At 42.2% G+C, this 23,836-nt stretch overlaps 1 protein-coding gene across 11 annotated transcripts in view; it reads right to left on the reverse strand.

The window, feature by feature from the left end:
* Positions 1-3,254: 3,254 nt before the first annotated feature.
* Positions 3,255-23,836, reverse strand: part of LOC108939821 (receptor-type tyrosine-protein phosphatase S-like) — a 176,046-nt gene continuing 155,464 nt past the window's right edge. For all 11 annotated transcript variants that reach the window (XM_029249710.1, XM_029249706.1, XM_029249708.1 and 8 more), the window contains 11 exons: positions 23,026-23,149; positions 21,313-21,488; positions 20,334-20,453; positions 17,397-17,551; positions 16,736-17,021; positions 15,232-15,410; positions 14,481-14,607; positions 14,087-14,212; positions 10,559-10,713; positions 5,974-6,109; positions 3,255-5,736 (listed from right to left, as the gene is read on the reverse strand). In XM_029249710.1, coding sequence (XP_029105543.1) covers positions 5,668-5,736; positions 5,974-6,109; positions 10,559-10,713; positions 14,087-14,212; positions 14,481-14,607; positions 15,232-15,410; positions 16,736-17,021; positions 17,397-17,551; positions 20,334-20,453; positions 21,313-21,488; positions 23,026-23,149 — 1,653 coding nt within the window. In that variant the 3' untranslated portion in view covers positions 3,255-5,667. The remainder of the gene's footprint in view (positions 5,737-5,973; positions 6,110-10,558; positions 10,714-14,086; positions 14,213-14,480; positions 14,608-15,231; positions 15,411-16,735; positions 17,022-17,396; positions 17,552-20,333; positions 20,454-21,312; positions 21,489-23,025; positions 23,150-23,836) is intronic.

Consider the following 23,836-nt stretch of genomic DNA (forward strand, 5'->3'; position numbering starts at 1 on the left):
TGCTTTAGACGCTAATCCAGAGAAAATGAAAACAAAGATGAAGTTAGGTACTTCTTGGACTCTTTACCATTATATGAATGTTAACAGACACATTTTACAGTAAGTACCCATCTCTCTGCAATTTAAGATCTCAGTATCTTTCTAGTAAGATATTTTATGTGCTGTCAGATGATGCTGTACGTGAAATGGATGCTATCAGTTCCGCTAGGAATTTACAACCAATATACATAATGACATAGAATGGCCAAAGCTGAAAATTCAGGAACATTTTTAAGATTTATAAACAATAATGAGCTCAGTAAAAATGAATGAAAATTGACACAATTATAATTATGATTTTCAAGCTTTAATGTGAGAACTCACCTCCTAGATGAAGCTGATGAAGGCAGTGCGCTGTTCAAGAAAGTGTTCCAGGACCTGTTGTTTCTACATTATTCTAATTGGTACATATACATTTCAGAGCTTCAGGTGGAGGAGTTTAAGTATCTTGGGGTCTTAAGGGGAGAAGGGAGCGTGAGACCGGCTGCAGGCTGGGAGCAGCTGCAGCAGTAATGTGGTCGCTGTACCGGACTATAGTGGTGAAGAGGGATCTGAGCCATAAGGCAAAGCTCTCTATTTACCGGTTGGTCTACGTCCCTACCCTCACCTATGGTATGAACTCTGGGTAATGATCGAAATAATAAGATCGCGAATACAAGTGGCTGAAATGAGTTTTCTCTGCAGGGTGGTAGAACTCACTCTCTGTGACAGGATGAGGAGTTTGGGCATCCAGGAGGAACTCAGAGCAGAGTCACTACTCCTCCTCATTGAGAGAAGCCAGTTGAGGTGGTTCGGGCATCTGGTAAGGATGCCTCCTGGGCACCTCCCTTTGGAAGTATACCAGGCAGGGCCAACTGAGACGAGGCTCTGAGGTTGGGCCAGGACCCGCTGGAGAGATTATATCTCCCAGTTGGCCTGGGAGCGGTTGGGGATCCCCCGGGGTGAGCTGGAGGAAGTTGCAAGGGACTGGGATGTCTGGGCTTCTCAGCTCTCCCCATTGCCACCACGACCCTAAAGGACAAGCGGGCAAGAAAATGGATGGATGGATGGACATTTCAGAGCTATTAAATGATGCTGTTGTGTCCACATAAATAACAGAAAAGTTGAAAAATAAATATAATTAATGGTAAATGTATCTTGAACTTTTGAATAGAATTATGCAGAGTCGAACACTGAAGGCACACAATAAATCGACACATCATCATAATATCAGGTGTAAAAGGCCAAGAAAATAAAATCCAATGACTTGACAGCGAATGTTTTCAGACAACCTTTTCTTTAATACAAAGTCAACATATCTACATACACAGTGGTTTTAAACCAATTATTGTTTCAGTTAGAAGTAACAGTTTGAAAGCGATAGCACTTGGCTGTCGTACAAAGAAAAACATTTCTGTGCGTGTGTGTGTGTGTGTGTGTGTGCGCGCGCATGTGTATGAGTTTATTTTCCCACCCGTCTTGATGTTTATTAATTTTTCATTATATGTTTTTAACATTTTTCCCCCCATCAAACAAATGTTCCATTAGTTTGGCTGCTGTAAATTCAGTCCCAAGGCTGGCAACTTTCACACAGAGTCACAGAATAACACACTGAACAAGTTTGCGGAGACTCCAGCAGTCACGGTGCTGGTTCAAGTCCTTTAGACAACCCATAAGTCCAGTTATGGGGTGCATATTCACTTCCAGATACCTTTCATGAGGCACATGTCAAAATCCCGCTGCGTGTGTGGATCCTGTACAGGTCTATAAGAACAGATTTTTTTTACCAGTCCCATTTATGTCCACTTCATACTGCATCCCCTAACATAAAAAGCAATATGGTATATTAATTATGGATCCTTGTAACAGTTCAACAAAACAAAGAAAATGAAAATCATATGACGGAGAGAGTTTGGCAGGGCAGTGGGGAAACGAGAGCATTCCGAGCCCTGCTTTACATCCCTCAAACATATCCACATCACCAGCAATGTGGCACTGTCCCCTCCTACCTTCTCCCAGGAAAAGGAAAGTCCACCTTGCTGCTTTGTAGGCACTGGGCTCCGGAGCCCTTCTAAGTTTACGGATCACCATTTCTGAAGGATATTGAAAGACACATTATTATTTACTCTCACTTTGACTGACTGTGGTCACCGGTGACTGTTTTGTACCTCTGGTGCAAAGGTCAGAGGGGTAAAAGTGAGATTAAAACAAGAAGAGGAGGTGCACACATGCCGGTCTGTCGCCCTCATTGTACATCTCCGTGTGCCACAGAGCATACAGCCACATGGAGACAGGAGGCCAAAGGTCCTCTGACATCCACTATGGAGTACAGGGCATACTATAAAACCAAGCCCAAAAACAAGTTCTAGGAGAGAACATAACCAAGGGACCAGAATGCAGCTGAGAGCAACTATGGATAAAGGGTCTTTGAAAAACACCAAAAGGTTAGCAGTTAATTTTTTTTTTTTTTTAAAGTTCTCTTTTGTTTAAAGAAAGGGAAATGGGTAAAATGATATAAATACATATATTTATTTACAGGCTTTATATTTGGACTATTACTGATATTTAACAAATAGATAATTAATCTTTGTTAGTACAACTCAAATAGCTATTTTCAAAACCTCGCAAAAAATAAAAACAATATCAGGGAAAAAGCAGACAAAAACTTACCCCTGTACATCTTTTTGATGTGCAGGAGAGTTTGATGAAGCACATCATTAATTCATTTGTTATAATCAAATTAACCTTCATATAATTGGTTAGTAGATCAATGAATCTACTGCTTTAAAAATAGTACGTACTTTTCTAATACTATTGCCACTATCAGTAATTATTATGAGAACTCCCTTTCTACTGCTGGCATAACATGACCATACAATAGGAATTACAGTGGGTTGCAGTAATGGCATTTTGTCAGAAAATTGTATAATATTTCCCAAATTTATGATCAAAAAACAAAAATGCAAATTCAAAACCATTTTGCATACAAGGAATTCAATATGTGTGGGACCAAATAATAAAAGGAAAAAAGACAAAAGCAAACACATTAACCATCTGAATGATAATATATTTATATATATTTATATCTTTTTAAATATATGCATGGGTGCATGTAAATGTGTGCATGTGTATGCATATATATGTATATTTACTGTATAATGTATATACATATTACATACACATGGAAACACATATACACAGCACACATTATACCTAACATTTCTAGAGTGAAAAAATAGAATGTCTTTTAACATAATATGAACAGTTAAGCATTTTGTTATTTTTTTCATCTAATCTTAAAAATGCGAACAATAGAGCTGTTAAAAAATTAATAAAAGCCAAGTTGGTAAATTAAAACAATAATAATAATACAATATTAATGGTTCATAATGTTACAATAACAATAAGGCTTGTTTGGAAATAAGAAAGACTACTCACAGCACCCTTCATGAGACTGTTGATGAACACACCTCTCAAAAAACTCCTTGCAGAATTCACTGTATACGAGTACCCCTGGCTATGCGTTGTGCTGAAATATGGATTTCTACAAGGAAGTTTAAGGGGGTTGTAGGAGCTATTTCTCAGACAACAGGCAGCAGCACGTTTTCGATGAAGGACTCAGGGAAGGGTACTGGTGATTTTTTCTTGATGGCAACCCAATTAAAAACGGCAGCTCAGATGACGCAAACAAAAGGAATGGAGTGCAGTGATTCCTGGCGACTGTGTCTCTTTGACTGGAGAGCAAAAACACTCATTCCGCTTGCCGCGACGGTCACTCTCAAAGGACACTCCCTGTTCCTATACTGCTTTTCGGAATGCTAGTTGGTTGAAGACCTAATGGTGCCATACTGCGAAACTTCTCCAGGCAGATAAAAGTACCACAAATTGGACTCTGGGACACCCAAGCAGTCTGAAAAATCCACCCTGCCTCCAACCATTTCTTCCACAGCTGAGTAAAAACTATGCCTGGAGGATTGAAAGAAATTCAGGCTAAGAGTGAGCTTCATGCTGCTCTGGCAGTAGGGAGTCATGTAGCCCTGCTCTGGGTTTGCTTGTCAGCTTATTACTCGGGGGCCACACTCCAAGCAGAAGATGGGTGGGTGCCGGTGACCGCTCTGTGGAGCATCTTCACATTTTGCCGTCAGCTCTGTACTGGCGCATCGCCGCAGTACAGCAGGCTGAAAACAAGCAGCATGTTTAGTATAGACACCTCTATACAAGAAAGAAACAAAAGTTAAAGATGTCAATGATACAAATGTTTGGAATGGCTGCAGACCACTGTAGAATGCAGCTACCGAAGTGGGGGTGCAAGTCTTTGCGTGAAACAATTCTCCCTCCATGCCAACCACAGATGATTTTTTAAATCCTGTCCTTTTCTTCTTTCTCTTCAGTTTTTCAAAACTCAAACAAATCGGGCCCTTCCGCTGTACACAACCAAAATAATACACATACTGGCAACCACAATGGAAAAAAAAGAACAAAAAATATATCTGTGAATTGTCAGGTCCTTCAAGAGCAGATCAAGACCTGGGCCACTTCTGCAAATTCGGGTACGAGTGAGACAGTGTGATTGTATGTCGAAAACTGTCAGGTTGGTCTGCTTGACAGTATCCAAACTGTCCACACAACTCAAATGCTCAGCCACACATGGACCTGGCACTGACGACTACTAGCTTTAATAAAAAAAAAAAAACAAAAACAAAAAAATTTGGCTTTGACACAACGGTTATTTGTTAAAGAGGTGCTAGTTTTGCTGGCAGTCCAAAACTTTGGTTGGTGTTCTCAGTTCTGCAGGATGGAGTTACAAGTGCTGCCAAAAACTATGGAGTAGTCCTTTTTTTTTCACTTATAGTTACAGAAAGTTTGAATCTGCTGGGAGGCAGAGGTTAACTGGAGGGGGCCATCAGATGTCACTTCTGTTTTTACCCGTTTCTTTAACTATTCCCTCAGGTCTGGATCCCCCTTGCTCCTCTCTCAAGTGGTTTATCTTTCAGCAGTCGGCTTTTTGTTCCGAGGACATTCATCTTGGGATCGTGCCACCTTCTTTGTTGGCTACCTTCCCGGCTGATTTCCATGAGAAGTAGTAAAATCTACCCCGACCCCTGTTTCAACATCTGTTACCCTAAAGCTGGTATTTACCTTTCATCTGAGATAAAGTCAAACCTTATCTTTTCTCTTCCTTTTTCGCAAACACAATAATTAATCCCCCCTATTTAAGTCAGCTTTGCCTGGTTATTCTTGCTATATTTAACATTTGCTCTGTAATATTTTTAAGTTACATCTGAAACAGAAATCCACAAAATATGTATATTTACTCCCTCTGCATCGTAACACTTGAGGTAAAGACAGCAGTCTGATACTTTGATCGTTCCCACCCCAGGGCTTGAGCCACTGTTTGGTTTGATTTTCAGGTAATTCCTGAGTGAGGGTGTATGTGGTAATATTGACGGATACTTTTCAAACACTTTCCCCTCACTACAATCGTCCTGCTGTTGGTCGGAATGCAACGCACTCTTGATTGCTTTTTCTAGTGATTTTCCTTAGATCGGGGTTGTTTTTGTGTTGGTTTTTTAAAATTTCAAGCAAGTTTCTATGGCTCAGAAGACTTTAGAAGGGGATGGCAGAAGAGGGGTGGTAGAAATGGCTTTTTTATGTTGCATAGTGATCAAAGCTTCCTAGATATTCCAAAGCAGCTTGGTAGCAAAACTGGTATTCATCCTGAAAGGGGAAAAATAAGAGTCACCACCAGCATTTACTCTCCACACAGCAGATTGGAAGAAATAACATATAATAAACAATGTCTTTATAAGTCACCCCAAGTTAGCAGATTGTCTGTGAATGGTTAAATATTTGGTGTGTGACAGCAGGTGTAAACTGCTCTGTTTTAGACTACAGCAGCAATAACCATTCATGCCCAACAGAATCCTAAAGAGGTAAGAGTGGTTTAGGTCCCACCTCTGTCTGAACCATCGCTGGCCGCTGTGTCCGCAGCATCTTGACGGTCTGGAAGATGTCCACCACACCTTCATAGCGCATCCTCTCTAGCACGATGCTAAGGGTAATGAAGACTCCGGTCCGTCCAACACCAGCGCTGGAACATAACGGAGAAACACAGTTGAAAAACCTGTTGCACTTGGTGTTGATCTTGTTGATGAATATGCCAAGAGGTGGAGTGTCCTGTCTCTCTGTGGCCACCAACCTTGGTCACACATTTAAAAGCCTCATTTTTAAGTCTTTTAGTGTAAAGGTTGTTTACCTTTCATTCATTTACCATTCATTTTATTTTTAGGGTCATACACTAAGTTGCAGCCAGTCAGGTTAGGAGAATTTGTTTTCATGAGGAGTTTCATTTAATACTCATACTTGGCATTTTTTCAAATATACATGGACCAAACTCTTCTTTTGCGCATATCCCATCTGCTGGGCAGCACGAGATCAGAGTCACAATGGGGTGTTCTTCGCAGCTATAGTTTGGCTTTAAAATCTCCATCTCCATTCATCTTTGTTTGCTTATGTCATTTACATTTACATTTATTCATTTAGCAGACGCTTTTCTCCAAAGCAACGGACATCTCAGAAAAATACAATTTGTGCATTACATTAGCAGAAAGAGAGACATAGTTGCAAACATGTAATTCTTAAGTAAGCCTAATTTGTTTCTTTCCACTTTATGCACCGATCACTCGAGTAGGTGCACAAAACTCAGGATAGACGAATCCTGATCACCTTCGTACAATTTTTTTTTTTTTTTTTAAAACAGGTATATAAACATTTAAATACCATTGTTCTAATCTCGGTAACCATGGCCCACATGTGGACTGTCCAAAATCAACTTGTTCATTTACATTGTTTTATTTATTTCTTTTGTCTTTACTGTTCTGTTTAATTTTTTTTTTGGATTGAAAGTTGAATCAGAACATAAATATTAAGTATGTTGTTTGTATGCTTGGTTTTTTAAGTGTATGTTGTGTAACAGCCAGAACAGTTTAATGAGTGCAGGTAGACAGCCACAGAGTATTATAAAGTAATGAAGGAAAATGTTGTGATATACTGTATTAACAAATGCTTACTGCTGAAGTAATTGTGTTCATTTTAATGGCACTTGATGGTATTTTAGCATAAATGGATGTCAAGTTTGTGGAGCAGGAAAGCTTAAAAGTATAAAATTTTTAATCATTGAAAGTAATGATAATTACATGTTTGATTTATGAGATTCGCTCTAAAAAGGGCTTTTCATGAATGAATGAACATCCGTAAGGCGAGGGAAGGCTGTATATAAGTTAATGGCCATTTTTTCCCGGAAACAACCTAGCTCTGTCTGCAATTTTACATTACAGGCACACACAAGTTTGCTACATGCATGATTATACTTTACAAATCGGTTCCCGACAGCTCCACAAATAGGAAAAGTCAGATTCTGAAATACTAGCAGGCTGCTTCTTTAAGCAGCCTTCCTGTGAAAGTATTTGACTACACCAATATTACTGTTTAGAGAACAGATTAGCTTTTTTTTACCTTGTCTTCTGCAACTAGAAAAAGCAAAAGTAACAAAAGCTAAAGGCAAAGTGTAAGCATACAAACATCATGTATCACCCATAAAGGTTAAAAGAACAGAAACTGGAAAACTTTACACAAATGAGCTCATCTAGCATTTATAAACTGAAAAAGCCTGCAGTTTTAGGTATGAGGAACAATTAAAAGCTCCATGAGAGACAGGCAAACAAAGTACGGTGTTACTGCATGGATCTGTATGGTACGGACAGATGGCGAACACAGGTTCGATGACCTGTCTGTCTCCTATCAAATGAGCTCCCCGTCCAACAGCAATGGGAGGATAAAAAAAAACAACAAAAGGCCTTCCTGGAAGCCAGTCACAGTCTGCCATGTGGCTCACATCTAAGCATTTTAAATAGATAGACTTTCAAATCTGACAGCCATGCAGCGACAGTAAAAGAAGGGATTTACATTCCCATTCACTGGAAGTAATCAGGCAATTAATAACAAAGCCGTGTGGCTCTATTAGATAGGAGTTCGGTGGATGACTGGGGAGACAGAGGAAGACAGATAGGCAGATAGAAATCACACATCTGACAATGCGCAGGGTGATGGGAGAACTTAAACTTGTCTCCAGAAGAGACAGAGTGGAAAAGGGCTCATACTGTCTTCCCAGTATACCGATAATGTCAGAATAACAGTCTGAGTAGCTCTTGTGCTATGACTTTTGTCACCAGTTTCACTGGCTCCTCCAATTCCTTGCAGATGGAGGATAATTCAGTTTTATTAAAGCTCTCATCGAAAGAGCTCGTTTCCCCGCGGGGCGCACTAAACACACTGTGACATTACGGTAGGAGCTGGGAGGAGGGGGCTGCACCACGGCACTGCAGCGTGGCACAGCGGACAAGCCAGGAGTCAGGAGAGAAACACGCGTGCGAGGCTCATTAAATCCCAAACACATCCCCAAGAAAGGCATCAGCGAGAGCACGAGAGATTAAATGATCTCCGCTCCATTAAAGGCAGGTACAGGAGAGCTTAGAGATTCATTAAATGAACGGCTTTATATGCACCTCCTCCTTTATCCTTTCAGAAGTTCAGGAATTCTCAAGCAGGTAATAAGACTGGTCGGCTTTCTAAATGAAGCAGGAAAACAAAAGTTCATCTAGAAAGAAAACATTTTGAAGGGAAAAATGACAAAAGAACTCTATAGACAACAGGAGGTAGACACCATGCTTGCTCAAAGGCCTTCTACATAAAGAAAAAAGACAGCTGCATTTTATTCATTATGAAAGAGATGAGCCGTTGGCAGCTGCAGCTGAAAAGATGAAATAGTGCAACATATGCGATGTCTGTTGAAACTATTAATGCACTGAAACAGTGGGAGACTCTGCCATGAGGAGTCTTTATTATGTGTCATGCAAATCCCTAAACCATCACCATGAATCAGACTGTGAACCATGCATAGTCATGTATGATGTTCGCGAGTGCAGAGATAAAAACCCATGGGGCGGTGACCATGAGCTGCCACTGCAGCATTCTTGAAAGCTGCCTGGTTGGCACAAAAGCATGGTTATATGATTATCCAGAAAGCTCCAGCATGTCATTATACAGCTTCTGTTTTCATTGACCATATAAAAAGAAGTAAAAACACGAGAAACAAATAAGGAAAGCAGATTTAAAAAAACACAAGGGTTGTTAACATACTTCATTTGCTGTACCAATACAGTAATACTAATAACAATAACAATAACAATAATAGTAACAATATACATTGCTGCTTGAAAATATATGAACCACATAGGGATGGTAATTATTTTTGTACAAAAAATATATAAAAAACTAAAAGTTAATTCTTGAAATGAATAAATGAGTATGATTTACACACCTGACTCTACTTACCTATGTGGTTTAACCAGTGCAACTTGGGGTTCACTTATTTTTGCACCTCCACTACCTCTGTGTTTCTACTAAACACGATTTTCTCTAAAGCAACACAAGAAACTGGTCATTACACATCTATTATGTCACATGAGAAAGGTTCATGGTAAAACTAAGGGTCACTAGGGGTTCACATACTTTCAAGCAGCACTGTACATATTGTTTGTATATGTACTGGGAGTAATAAGGGCTCTGATGTGGTGGCACGAGCTCTCCTTTAGAATTGCTGAATCCCTTTCAGTATTCAAGTTGGGTCCAAAAACATATCTCTTTCAGACCCTTTTCAGAAGGGGGGTGCGATGGCGCAGTGGCGCAGTGGGTTGGACCGGGTCCTGCTCTCCTTTGGGTCTGGGGTTCAAGTCCCGCTTAGGGTGCCTTGCGATGGACTGGCGTCCCATCCTGGGTGTATCCCCTCCACCTCCAGCCTTGCGCCCTGTTTTGCCAGGTTAGGCTCCGGGTCCCTGCGACCCCGTGTGGGACAAGCGGTTCGGACGATGTGTGTGTGATGTGAAAGAAACCCTTATCAGAGATCTCTCCTGATCTCCTTCTCCAAAACTCACATTACATTATGTTTCACAATCACCTTTATATTTTCAAGCAGACTTAATTCGATACGCAGCTACTTGTTGTAAAGTTTACCTGTAAAAAAGGGTAATATCAAACAGGCTAAATGTGCTTTTACAATTGTGTGTCTGTATCTAAAGCTCCGCAACTGCTCCTCAGCTGGAGAAATATATTTCTGAATACTTTTGTACATCGCTTTGGAGAGAAACGTCTGCCAAATGAATAAATGTAAATATAATAAAACATAAAGACACATTAACTACATTACTTATGTTGGTGCAGGATTTCCATCTCTAGTAGAAACTGTACCACGTTAACCTTACCCTTTCTTTGCATTCCCTTGATATCAAAGAAATAATTCACTTCGGTGCAATTAATTAAAAAATGTTGAATTATTGCTCTGCAGTGTTTCAAAACTTCCTTTGCTGTTTCTTACAATTTACAATTCTGCCATCTTCAAAGTAACTACAAGGGGGCACTATATGTCACTGAATGAATTCTCTTGCCTCCTGTTGCGCTCTGAGGAGGTAGCCCCCAGGCTCACCTGCAGTGCACCGAGATGGGGCCGTCCTGTCCAAACTGCTCCTTGGTTTTGTGCACCTGGCCGATGAAGTCGATGAAGCCCTCCCCAGACTTTGGCACGCCTTGCTCTGGCCAGTCCGTGAACTGGAACTGCCGCACTGTCCTGGACTGACCGTCCTGCAGAGTGTAGGAGGCAGATACAGAGAGCTGGATCTCAGCTCTGCATCAGACATGTGGGAAGAGAATCTCATATTCCATAATCAAAATCGTGCTGTGTGTCACCTTACATTGTACTACAGACCTTTGTAGACTCTGTCATATTTGGCGTTTGGGTCACCAAACTAAAGCTACCAGGTTCACAATTCAGCACACATGGAAAAATCGTGTACGGCGGGGCCTCAACTCAACTCATGAACACAACTGTGAGCAGAAGTAAATGCAACATTATGTCACAATCAGTAAAAGCTTAACAATACAGATGTCCCTCCATTTATTCAAAGTTTGGGTTTGAGTTAAACAAAAATGCAACCTCAGATAACAATAAATTTAAAATCGTACATTCAAAACACACACACACACACACACACACATTTTCAGAACCGCTTGTCCCATACAGGGTCACGGGGAACCGGAGCCTACCCGGGAACACAGGGGCGTAAGGCCGGAGGGGGAGGGGACACACCCAGGACGGGACGCCAGTCCATCACAAGGCACCCCAAGCGGGACTTGAACCCCAGACCCACCTGACAGCAGGACTGTGGTCCAACCCACTGCGCCACTGCACCACATTCAAAACATTTAAATATATTTAAAAGATCATTCGTATCAATAACAGAATCAATGCTATATATTTTATTTCTTTTTTGATTTTCATAAACCGGTCACCTAATGCTGTCTGTGTTCCAGAGTCTATCCTCTAAACATGGTGTGAGGCAGGTTACAGTGTGGATGGGACACCAATCTACTGCAGGACTTTTACTGTATTATCTTTTATTAACTCAAAGCAGTGCTAAAATTAAGATTACATTAAAATGACTGCAAATAAAATATATTGTCCTCTGCTTTATTCACACAGTTCTCGCCATCCTATTGTAACCATGTTGTTGTGGTTCATGGTGAAAGGCAGATGAATTTAATCCCTCCAACATTAATGCTCTGTTTGGGTGTTTTTTTTTCTGCCTAGTAATGTCTGCAGAAACGCAGGTGATGTCCGCTCCGCAACAATTTTTCAAGCTCGATAAATGAAGGAAATACAATTAAAGCAAATCAAAAAAAGCCAGAAATGTTTGCATCTTGAAAACTTTGTACCTTGAATATTCCTATCACTAGGACCCAGTTCACATGGATTCCTAACTTTGTATTTTCAATAAAAGGCTAGAGCAGAGTTTAGAAGCAATGGTTAGAATTTCCCGAGAGGCAAACGTTCATCAGCGAATGACGTGGCAGCAGAAGCCTGGCGCCTATTTTCCCCCATTTTTGGACCTATTTTAATCTGAGTCTTTTCAATGGAATAACTCCCAGTTAAGGGAAATCAATAGTGCATCCGCCGTGACAATGTCTTATTTTGGAGACAGTGTTAAATGGAATAATCTGGAACCAATCGATGGAACACGCCACTTTCAAGTGGCCCATCGCACACTCTGACGGATGAGTCCAATGGGGAGGCTGCCAAAATACAATGCGCTACAGCCAAGTGGAGGCTGGCTGTGCAGATGGGTGGGGGGGTTAGTGCACCGTGGCGGCATCGCCCAGACTGCACGGTCACCTACTGAGGGCTACTTTATTTTTAGCTTTAACAGAAGCTGGTCCAATTAATTCTAATTCCTCTCTCCAGCGGACTGGGGAGAACGAACAAAGCTCTTTCACTCAAAGTGCCCGAGCCGGTGGACAAGAAACAAAAACCTTCAGCCATCTGAGCCCAAGGAATATCTACCGCCAAAAACCATGTTTTTACAATAGCTGTAGTGTGTTTGCTGCTTTATTATGCAGTGTTTAACAGTTTGGTTCAGATTATTTTGTATTCAAGGACCATCTGAGACAGATTTACTCCCCTCATGACTGAATAAAACCGAATAAAAACAAATGCTTTGGAAATAAATGACCCGGTGGCTGCATGCTGAGCTACGCTGTGTAATTAAACACATGATTGCTGCTCTCCAAGGAAACCAAGGCGTGTAGAAGCACTTGGTACCTGCCGCCTGGTCCCCCCTTGTTCAAGTCACCTCTGATTAGAGTTCCCTTTCATTTATGGGGAGGAACGTCATGTACAACACAATCTGATTACCAAAGTGGGCTGCATTTATGATTCAATCACAATTAGGCCTTTCTGAACTACAGTCAGCCAAGTCGTTCACCTTCACCTGCATTGTTCTGCAGCAGAAACATGTTGCAATGGGACACAACCTTACTTCACCATGTCATGCATCTACACTAACCAGAGACTTATTTTTTATGCGAATCTGTGAACTGAGCAAGGTGGTGACCCTAGAATCGCCCCACTAAAATTACCCAGCAATTCAAATGGCTAAATAATTGTAAGTGGCTTCACACAACCAAGACAACACAAACATTTTTCATAATGTTTGCAGCAAAAATGTTAATTTATAGCTTGTCTTTTCATGTTACATTTTCTTTTGTTCATCCATTCATTATCAGTAAGGCCTTGTCTCGAGCAGATCTGCAGTGTATACAGGAAGCACTCAGAATGTGATGTAGGGTACACTCTGGTTGAAGGCATTTATGACATAAAAAACATCAATGCTTGTCTTTCACTCTGCAATAACACAATTTGTGATCCCTGGTCCTGCTGGAGTACTCTTGAGCAAAGTACTTACCCTGAATTGTTCCAGTTCAAACTACCCTGTTGTATAAATAGTTAAATTGTTGTAGATAGTTTAAATAGGCTGCTGTGGACAAAAGTGTCAGCAAAAAAAAAAAGCCATAATATAATCTTCTATTTCAGTTGTGACATTAGATTTATGTTAATTGAGGGTAGTGTCTGGGTGAAAGTGATAGTAAATACACTAATTGGTTTTGCTGTGGAAGAACCACAGTGTCTGCGCTTTGCAAACTGAAAGTCATTGTAGGCCGTGACAAAAAATATCTACGGGGAGGTATGTTTTACAGGACCCCATTACATGATAGCTGAGCGTACAGAGAAAAGCTGAGTATAGAGCCACAATATGGAATAAATATTGAAGACATTCGCCTTACTGCCCCACGGTGGTTTAAGAGGTTCATAAGTGTGTAAGAGGACTCATCAGAGCCTCTTGGAGCCAGAGGATGATGTAATGGCGGGCACTCCACGGAAACACAGCTGCCATAGACACGCAGGGCTGTTTCACTACGCACGCTATACATCTAGTCATTACTTTTGTACGGTAAGATAATGAGCTTAAGCAGCCACATGAGATCATTCTTTTAGCTGACTCTTACTAATATTTGTAAACGAAAACCAATACAGTAACTCTACAGCAGTTCTCAAAAATTCCTCAGAGCCGCAAACGCTAATATATTTTAGGAGGCAAAGTACTTTCTATTTTGCACTTACCCTGGCATCGGTGACCTTGAACTCCCTCAGAATGTACTGGGGCATGTTGTATTCCGCCATGGGGTCCACCACAAAGTACTGGTACCTGGCTGACCGCTCAGCTGGCCAGTACTGGTGACACTTTTCCTGTGGTGAAAGTATACACCCGAAAACTAAATTTAGGCAAATATAGTAAAGGGTAACCACTTCTGACCTTTAGAACTGCATGCGTGAAGAAGGTATTATACTGTATATCACCATCAGTTACATGTTTGATGCTTTTCCATTTTAATGTGAGGCGAAATGGATAGAGGCAGGTGCAGTCCAGCCATGAAAAGGCAGACTGGGAAACACAGAAGAGGAGATATTTCAATTAGTTATAGTATGACTTTTACATGACTTGGGTATTTCTTACCCTGCCCATTTCCCTCAGCTTGGTCAGCATCACAACGATGGTGGAGTTGTTCTCCCACAGCATCCTCCAGAAGTCCTCGGTAGTTTCCGCCAGAGGGCCCTGCGTGGCAATGTATGCTTTTTGTTGCCTGTCCCGAGGGAGCGAAACGCACATGGTTACCAACCAGGCAGCTCAAAATTTAACAAACCAAGAAAGTTGCACTGGGAATAGAAGCCTGCGAGGATAGATATATTTGTTATTTGAAAAAAAAATCTTATTTAACCCAAATAAATCATCTCCAGTTGTGTGCTCATTGATCTTTCCATTGCTTGAACATAATTATTCCATGTCTACCAGGAAATTCAAGGGAGATGATGTGTGTTTCTACAGTTCATGTCCCTATCTGCTCTGCCTTTTTAACTGAGTCACTTGGTGTTGTACAGGAGGTATGAAACCATTTCAGCTATGGTACACATCGAGTAGCAGGCACCTCGCAAGGTACCCAGTCCTTGGTCAATTAGCCTGTCTTCCCCAGTTTGCTCTGGCTCATGGTCAGTGATACACAGTGACCCAAGCAGGAGGGCCCGGTTTAGCTTCAGAGTAGCTTATCTAACTAAATTACGCAAAAGGTCTCTAAAAAACCTGAATACAGATGCTTGAAACTTGACTCTCGAAGGGTTTATGCATTAAATACATGAAATGTTAATATTATGGAAAAAGTAGAAACCTCCCCTGACAGTGTGCCTTGGTCTTTGCAGTGTTTTCAACCCACCTGTATCCGTCGATGAAGCTGGCATTGATGTAATCAGAGCCCTCGAGCCCGCGGATGGGCTGCAGGCACACACGAGTTGTTTCGTAGGGCATGATGTTGACAAGGCGGTTCTTGAACTTGTTGCACGGTAGATTGGCACTTATAAATCTAGACGTGTGGGCTTTAGAGTTGGCCAGGCGCTGTGAGAGAAAAAAATAAACCATAACTGCAACAAGCAACAGCAGGTCTTAAGCAACATACTCTCTCAGCATGCAACTCAATACAAACGACCTGACATATTTTGGTAAATGAAGCCTTTGCTCTTCATCTTATGAGATGGTCTCCTCTGTAGGTTCTTCTTTCAGAAACGTGTATTACTGTCACCTTTTTTCACCTCTCCTCTGTTCTGGATGAGTGAGAAGCCCACTGCCCGGTTAAAGCTTCCAAAGACTTATGTCTTGACTAAAGATCAACACTCAATGGAAACTTCAAGAAATCTGTGAAACAAGTCACTGCCATTTTAAACAATGGAAAAAAAACTCAAGGTTATGGTGTCATGATCCTAATTAGGTCTCATACCCATCATTTACCGTGACTGAATATACAGTGCCTGGCAGCAGTTCACATGTTTTTCTAGGTCAGCTGTCTTAGAGACCAGTCTCTTCTCATGGGCGGACATGTTGAACATTAGCGGTACAACATTCTGCTCCTCTCTAATCCCTGTTATTCATATCCATGTCTCTGTTCTTGGGTCAGATGGAATTCGCTACCGCTTTCTGGGCCAAAGCGTAGTTTGAATCTGGAGCCCACCCAAACCCCCAGCCTGGGATTCTGTTTGATTTCCTTTCACAGGAATACCTGGAGACGCATGAAAGGCAGTGGAAGATGAATAACGGAGGAGCTGCTAAAATAATAACAGAAGGATTGAGTCAGACATGGGAGCTGGCTGGGGCCTCTCATTACCTGCAGAAGTCTCATCACAGAGTCCCTTCGGAGGCCGGAGACATTTAACTGGGTCACGGCTGCACTTTCCCGATTCACTGCCTCACTCAGGATTGATTTCCCAGCATACCTTACGTCTGTCAGCACGCACGTGAAGCCCTGTGTGCTCGCTTACTTGAAAAGCATCGCGAGCATGCTTCTTGCAGAATAAAGCATTGTACTAAGTTCGAGGGTACAGGCCCTGTGGAATTGTGTCTTTTAACAGATTCAGTATCATGTAAAATGCTGTTCTGTGCTGTTGTAATCCTTCCTCTTGAGTTCTTTAAAAGCCCCAGCGTTAGCCCTCTCATCTAGCAAAATTCTGTTCTCATCAAGAGCTAATTGCTGTTTTTAATAAGAGAGATATTATACTGCCACTGCTCCTATCAGCATTAATTCTCCAAAACATTGTCTCTTATGTCATAAATTGAATTCAGTTACTGGAGCCATAAAAGATAACACCTCCTCTAATGGCTTCAATGTGAAGGGTAGCCTGCATGTGACAAATGTGGGTCTCAGCTCTCTATGTACTAGGAGGCCATACCTTAAACTCCAACTCCATGCCAGTGACGTGCTCCCCGCTCTCCACCTGGGCCAGCTTCTGGATGTAGGAGTAAAGGCTGCGGGCAGCCACCTCGGTGTTGCCACAGGCTACTGCCTCCAGCAGCGCGTCGTGGATGAAGCTGTACTGGTCCTCTGTTTGCACCATGTAATTACGCTGTGAGCGCATCAGCGTGACATGCCCATAGATGTCTACTGTTTTCTCATGCTTGATGCGCTCCAGCATGGCGTCGATCACAATGAAGCAACCTGTGCGGCCCACGCCAGCACTGTGGGGAAATAAGTGAAGATAACGCCAGGTTCTCAACACTAGGGATGTACAGTGTCTCACAAACTGTGGCTGACTAAGATTTTACTGATCTCCACTGGACTCGCACAGCCTGCTAATTATCTGATGTAATTGATAGTTCTTTATGTTTTACTCTGTTCTTTACATTTACACAGCTGGATATATGTTTATTAGCTTAGTTTATTTGCTCAGGGATATTCCCACGGATATATTATTTTGTTTGGTGTTCATGACAACTTTCTTAGTCACTAAATTACAAAACAAGTAACAGATTCTTTCACAGAAGTAAAGTAGTATGAAACAAAAGGGGGGACTTTTAATTCATGTCTCCACTGGTTTTGTGATTTGCACTGACCTGCAGTGTGCAATGATGGGACCTGCATCTGGAGGGTTGCAGGTCTTCACTCTCCGCAGGAAGGCCAGGAAGGGGGTAGGATACTCTGGCACACCATGGTCAGGCCATGCAGTGAACTGGAACTGCCGCACCTCCCTCTTTTCACTTGAGCCATTCTGGGGGGAGGTTTTGCAGTTAGTTCAACTTCCATGGGGATGTAAGCAATATTTACGTATGTGTAAAATCATATTAGTGACAGATTACGACAGATTGCTGATCTTGCGCCAACCTGAAGCATCTCTGCCATCACCCTTGTGGATGGGGCTGCCTAGGGCTGCCAGCCATTCAGAAGAAGGAAGGGATTGCAAACAGGGCTTGATGGCAATTTTTTTGTGTTTGGTTATCCAAAAGAGAGGTATGCTTGACATTTTACCTGTCTCTTCAAATTTTGCACCTGTTCACTTTTATTACATATTGGAAAAAGTAAAATTTAGATTGAATATATTCCCTGTAAATTGTAATAATTGCGAGGCAATCTGGGTATTATGTGAAAGGGTACATACTTTCAAGAAGGCTCCATAAAGAAATTGCCCAAAATAGCATGGTATTGGAATTATTTTGCTTTATTTTTGACAAATTTTGGTGCCTTCTGGCAGAAAAAACAATTACAAAATGAAAATTATGCTATTAGTGACATCACATGATTTTTAAATTTTAATGATGGTTTGCCTTTTTGCACTAAATTTCTCAATATTTAACTTCATTTATTGTCAATATAGACAATAGATATCAGAATGATTTTGCTTGTCCAGTTATAAAAATTACGGGGCGGCTGATGGCGTTGTGGTTGGAGCGGCTGCCTTTGGCTCCGAAGGTTGCCGGTTTTATCCCTGCCTCCATCTGTAGTGCCCTTGAGCAAGGTGCTTGCCCTGTAACTGCTCCACTACCTGTGCCTGGCTGTGTGTCTGGGTACCTTGCAGTGGCCCTGTGATGGGCTGGCATCCCATCCAGGGTTCCTCCCCCCACCCCCTCAGCCTTGCGCCCAATGTCTCCAGGACAGGTTCTGGCTTGCTGCGACCCTGCTCAGGACAAGCGGTTATTGAAATTGGTTGGTTGCTATAAAAATTCAAGCAAATTACTTGTCCCAGACAGTAGGACAATTGTTAATGCTGAGCCCTGAAAAATGACAAAGGATCCAGAAAACAAGGACACATTAACAATCACAGCCATGGGACATGAACAAGAAAACAACCACAGTAGAAAGACCAAGCTTATGACAATTTCCAAGAATGAATGGCTACTCAGTAACTTATCCAGGTCTCCTTACAGGTGCCCTGTTTTGTCATGTGTCCTCATTTCAAAAATGTCTCCGAAACCCCAGTGCGGGATGATGTAAACTTTTGATTCACGCTTGTGTCAGGGAACCACGTGCTGCAACATGCCAAGTGCAATAAGAGCATGGAGACTACTTTCACTGGGATGATAGCCACCGCAAGAGAAGAAAAAACTCCACATAGCAGAAAGATTTCACATTGTCCTGTCCTCTAGTTTAACTTACTTCTTGGAAGCTGCTTAAAGGAGCATTTTGCATTTCAATGTAACGTTACCACTTTACTGACCAAGGTTTTTCAGAATAAATGAATAAACAAACAACAATTAAGACCCAGATTTACTTTTTTTCTTTTTTGTTCTGGACGCTTGCAATCTGTCTTGTGCAATAGATTTAAATAGATTGTAAACAGGCTTCTGCAACATGAAAAGATAGGCAGCTTTTTTTTTTTTTTTTTGAATTTATTCCTTTCAATATATTTTTGTCACTGCACTGCAGGATGCATGAATATGGATACATCTGAGGCACCATCAAGTATGCATGAATACGACAGTGCAGTGACTGCAGGCACCTTTTAATTCAAACAAATCCAAACAACAACAACAACAGCAACAAAAAAATTGACTGTGACCAGAGAGCAGACTGATGACACACATCACATTCAAGTGTTGAACTGGCACATCGTACCCTGGTGGTGCCAAAAAGGTGGGGCACTCAGGTGGAGATTGTGTGTATGGGGGTATGTGAAACTGCAAGCCTGGGAGCTCTGAATCCAAGTGCTGTGCTGCCTCCAAGACCGGAACTATTATTATGCCACAATGTTCCTCAGTACACCACTGTCTATCAAATGCTTGATTTGAGAGAGTTGTTGCTCAGGCAGAAGCTTAATGTGTTTTCATCACTTAAGCTATCTCCTCGGAGATGGTCTAACACCCCCCGCCCCAACCCTGCCATCACACCCCTTTTAGTTAAGTTTGACCGCTGAGTGAATAGGTGAAAAGGATGGGCAAACCATTATACTTGCACAACTTTCTTCTGTTCGCTTAGTTAAGTGCTCCTTGTTGGCAGATTCACATTAAAAGATGATGGATTAGGAAAGAGAAAGAGGGTTGGAGGTAGTGGGGGAGCAGGTAAATAATTTTTGATTAAGAGGGAGGGGACACCCACGTAAACAATTTCCTCTCCTTGCATGGCTCACCACCCCTTCGCTGCGTCGTGTTCATGTCTTTGCTTGTTGCAGAGTGAGTCCTACTCATTACGGCCAGAGACATCTTGCTGTCTCGCTGTGGAAATTGAGTGGAAAAAAGGGCTCCCTGTGGCAGATTGCTGCTGACTTATTTTTCTCTGTAGGCATGACTGATTCAAAATGAGTGCACTACGCATCTGATTTCCTCCACCTTCCGTGGGGTTTGTTTTCCCAATCTTTTTTCCACACAAATCAATGTCCAGGTTCACATCAATTCTGAGGAACTTTGAGCTCTAATTTCCTGTAATCCAAGGGGGTGATGGCCCGAGGTGCGTAAAGAGCCTCTGCATCAAGCAAATGAGCAGAAGAATGGTTTCTCCATGAGGCAAATGTGAGAGTCTCAGCTGTTTTGGGAAAGTGTGAGCATCCAAGCTTTTCCTACCTTGTGGAGGCAAAAGGTGCGCACACAGAAGGTGGCCAACTCTATGGTGTCCAGCAGGGTCACTTGGGTCATCCCATAGGTCTCTGTCCCACGGCTGGGCCAGTACTGGTCACATTTGACCTGTGCATGGAGGAAACAGTCAGAGTAAGCCAAGATATCTGGTACTGATGAGCACTCTCCAGGTGCGGGGTACTCTCCAACCACACTGAGCGACAATGATCAATCAAGCCTGCACAATGTTTTTCTTCTGCTGCAAGTATGTGTGTTTGGGGGTACCGGTGCATCCGGTAAATAAAAGATCCATTCGATAGAGAGCGCAGCTGTCAGCTTCCCCTGGTGCTGATGCAGTCTGACGAGTACTGTGGGAAGCGTGCAGGTCTAACACTTTGGCCGTCGCTTAACTTCAGCCCCAGCCAGTCACCCTGATTAAATCTGACAGAGAGTTAATGTGCTGGGAGAAGTCCGTCGGCCTACTGACGGGGCAAGGCATAAAAGCACGGGGGGGAAGCACCCTTAAGAAAACATGACCCCTCGTTACAGGCTGAGACAGCGGAGCCCTGGCTCTGCTGGCATTATCTGCTAGTTTCTATCTTTGTGCCTACAGTAAGCAGGCAATTTGAACATGAAGCGTTTTTCCTAAAAGGCTTTATTTAGATGACTTACCCCTTTTCCCCTTTGTCCTTGCCCAAACAGTGCATTGTGATGGAAATAATGTTCATTTCTGTTTGTTTAAAGTTTCTATTTTTGTCTAAAACACAAATGTGAATGAAGCGGGATTAGAGTGAGCCAGCCCCATTACTGAGAAAGAACTAGGAACAAGGTTCAGACAGCTCCATTGTAATGACAGAACCAGGACCAGGGTAAGCCAGCCCCATTATAGTGAAAGAACCAGGACCAGGGTCAGCCAACCCCATTATAAGTGAAAAAACCAGGACAAGGGCTGGGAACCCCATTTATACCAAGAGTACTGTTGACTCACCCGTGACTTCTCCTCCAGTCTCGTCATCATCACAATGGTGGCAGCCCTCTGTTCCCACACCATCCTCCAGAAGTCCCCAAAGGTCTCAGGCAGTGGGCCCTGGGTGGCAATGTAGGCATTCTGCTTGCGGTATCCATCAATATAGTTGGCATTGATGTAGTCACTGCCTGATATGCCTGAAAGGGACAGAGTTGGAGAAAGCTGGAGCCATCATTCCACAAATTACATGGAATGACGAGGGCAGTTTGGTACAACCTGCAGCTATTGTTATTGTTAACATTACAATTTTGCTGCTCACTTGACACTTGGCTTATAACTTTACCCATTTCATACTGCGGAATATTATTTGGCACATCAGTAACATGGAAGGATCCCTTCTGAGGCTTGAATCAGCAACCTTGAAGTTACACGTTCTTGTCCTCAGCCACTAAGTGCTTGCCCTACACTACAAGATATGCGACACCAATCGATTTTTAAACTCTCAAAACATACATGTAAATGAAAACTGTATGGTGGTGTACATCAAGTGTCCTCTTTTAGTGTTTGCGCGTGTCAGTCCTGTGTGACTTTTGCATGAGGAGCGGCAGATCTGGCCCATTAAAGCATTGGAACATGGATCGGAAATCAATCACCTGGAATGATCCTTCCAAAAAAAAAAAAAAAAAAAAAAAAAAAAAAAACATAAAAGGCATCAAGCCTGGGATTTTCGTTCCCTTTTTCCTCTCTCCTTTGATTTTTTTTTTTTGCAGGCGCCGGTGGCAGGAGCAGGCCTGATTTAGGGCTTAGTGCAGCCTGTGCTACAAGATGGAATTACGGGCTACTGAGAGTAAATCAGGCCAGAGGACTGCCAGTGGTCTCCAATACACCATTCCTCTTGTGTGAAACGGCAGTCTGTCTGACCAGGGGCTCTCTAAATCTCCTGTAAAGTAGCCCCTCCAGCACAGGGTAGGGCAGGTGGAGGGTGCTAAGAGTGTGAGGGGACCTTCCCAATATCCAACACCTCCAGCATGCTGCAGAAATTACGGTTATCAATTTTTCCCCCACTTCAAACCCCCCCAAAAATTACTCAGGAGAGGGATTACAAGGGAAGGCTGTACAATATCTGATAAGCTTTGGCGTTATCTGGAACCCACCTTCAGTGAGCACCATCTCTCAAGAATGACACATCACCAAAACAAAGACAATGAAGCACTTAGTAGCGCTTATTAATAGTATATAAATGACAGTGAGCCAGGGGGGTGGCATTAACACAGTCCATGTTTCGTCATTTTTGTCCTTTAGTCATAGTTTATTGAAGAGAGGATGGCAGAGCGCTTGGATTATCCTGCTGCTGTGACTAATGGCAAAATCATTGCGGTGTAAAATTAAAATTTCAGACTTGATTAATTTATGTATGATGCAACTTTTGTAACGGTTTTGTTTTGTTTTTGTTGTCGCTGCTCCATTCAGTTTGGCTCAGGTAAACTGTTGAAATGAACTCAAAATAAATATGAAAACAATGAAAACAAATATTAAAAAGGACTTCAGTTGTGTTAAGAGAACAAAAGCAGAAGGAGCTGTTTCATATGTGCATGACAGGGACAACTGCATTGTCATTCTACTCAGCTTCTCATCTTGTATTACCAGCACTGAGAAAATATTACATTTTACTCATGTATAAGTAAGGAAACTACAGGTGAGAGACTGGACATCTGTCCAAATGTTAGACCTGACCTTCAATTGGGGAAAGGATGACGCGGGAGTGGTCGTAAGCGATGACGTTAGCATAGCGGTTCTTGGGCTTGTTGACTTCCAAGTTGGAATGCTCCCATGTAAACTGCTGGCCAGGATCAATAGACTGCAGAGACACCAGAAACACAAAGAATCAGGATGGCAATGCTATGAAAAAGCAGGAAAAGACAAAAGAACAGGCAATGACTGCATAATTAAAACCTGATCAGCTCACCCTTTCAAATATTGAAGACTCTGGCTAGCTGGTTTATACAGACCACAAATTTGAACAGTGGGAAAAAAGAAATAAAAACATTGATAATGTTTTAGCCTTTCCCTGGAGGAGTAGGGGTGTAAAGCTGGCCCGGCTGACGCTAACTCAATAAATGCAACTGAGCTCGGAATATGAGAATTCTCAATAAATACTCTATTCCCTTGTCAAGGTAATTTAGTATTCCATTATGGTCTGGAACTCATGGGCTGAGGTGTTCCCCCAGCACTGGCGTGAAAAATCCTTTCAATTAGAGTCCAGTATAGAGTGCAGCAAACATGGCTAAATAAAATACAAGACTTCTTTTGCAGTTTACTCACTATCATTACTCAAAAATAAGTGTACCGTACCAGTTCTACTGGCCAATTTCCATCTCCTCAAACTCACTATCCTCCTTCTCTCTAGCACTGCTATGTTATGACTTGTTTTCTCTGTCTTTTAACCTCCTTTGTCTGCCTACGGCTGTGATGAGGGGCTGCTATCCCTGCAGAAGGGTGGACTGAGGGCTCTGAGTGCCTTCAAGGATGGAGGAAGGTCAGCTGA

This window comes from Scleropages formosus, chromosome 2, assembly GCF_900964775.1.
Source record: "Scleropages formosus chromosome 2, fSclFor1.1, whole genome shotgun sequence".
Classification (NCBI taxonomy): Eukaryota; Metazoa; Chordata; class Actinopteri; order Osteoglossiformes; family Osteoglossidae; genus Scleropages; species Scleropages formosus.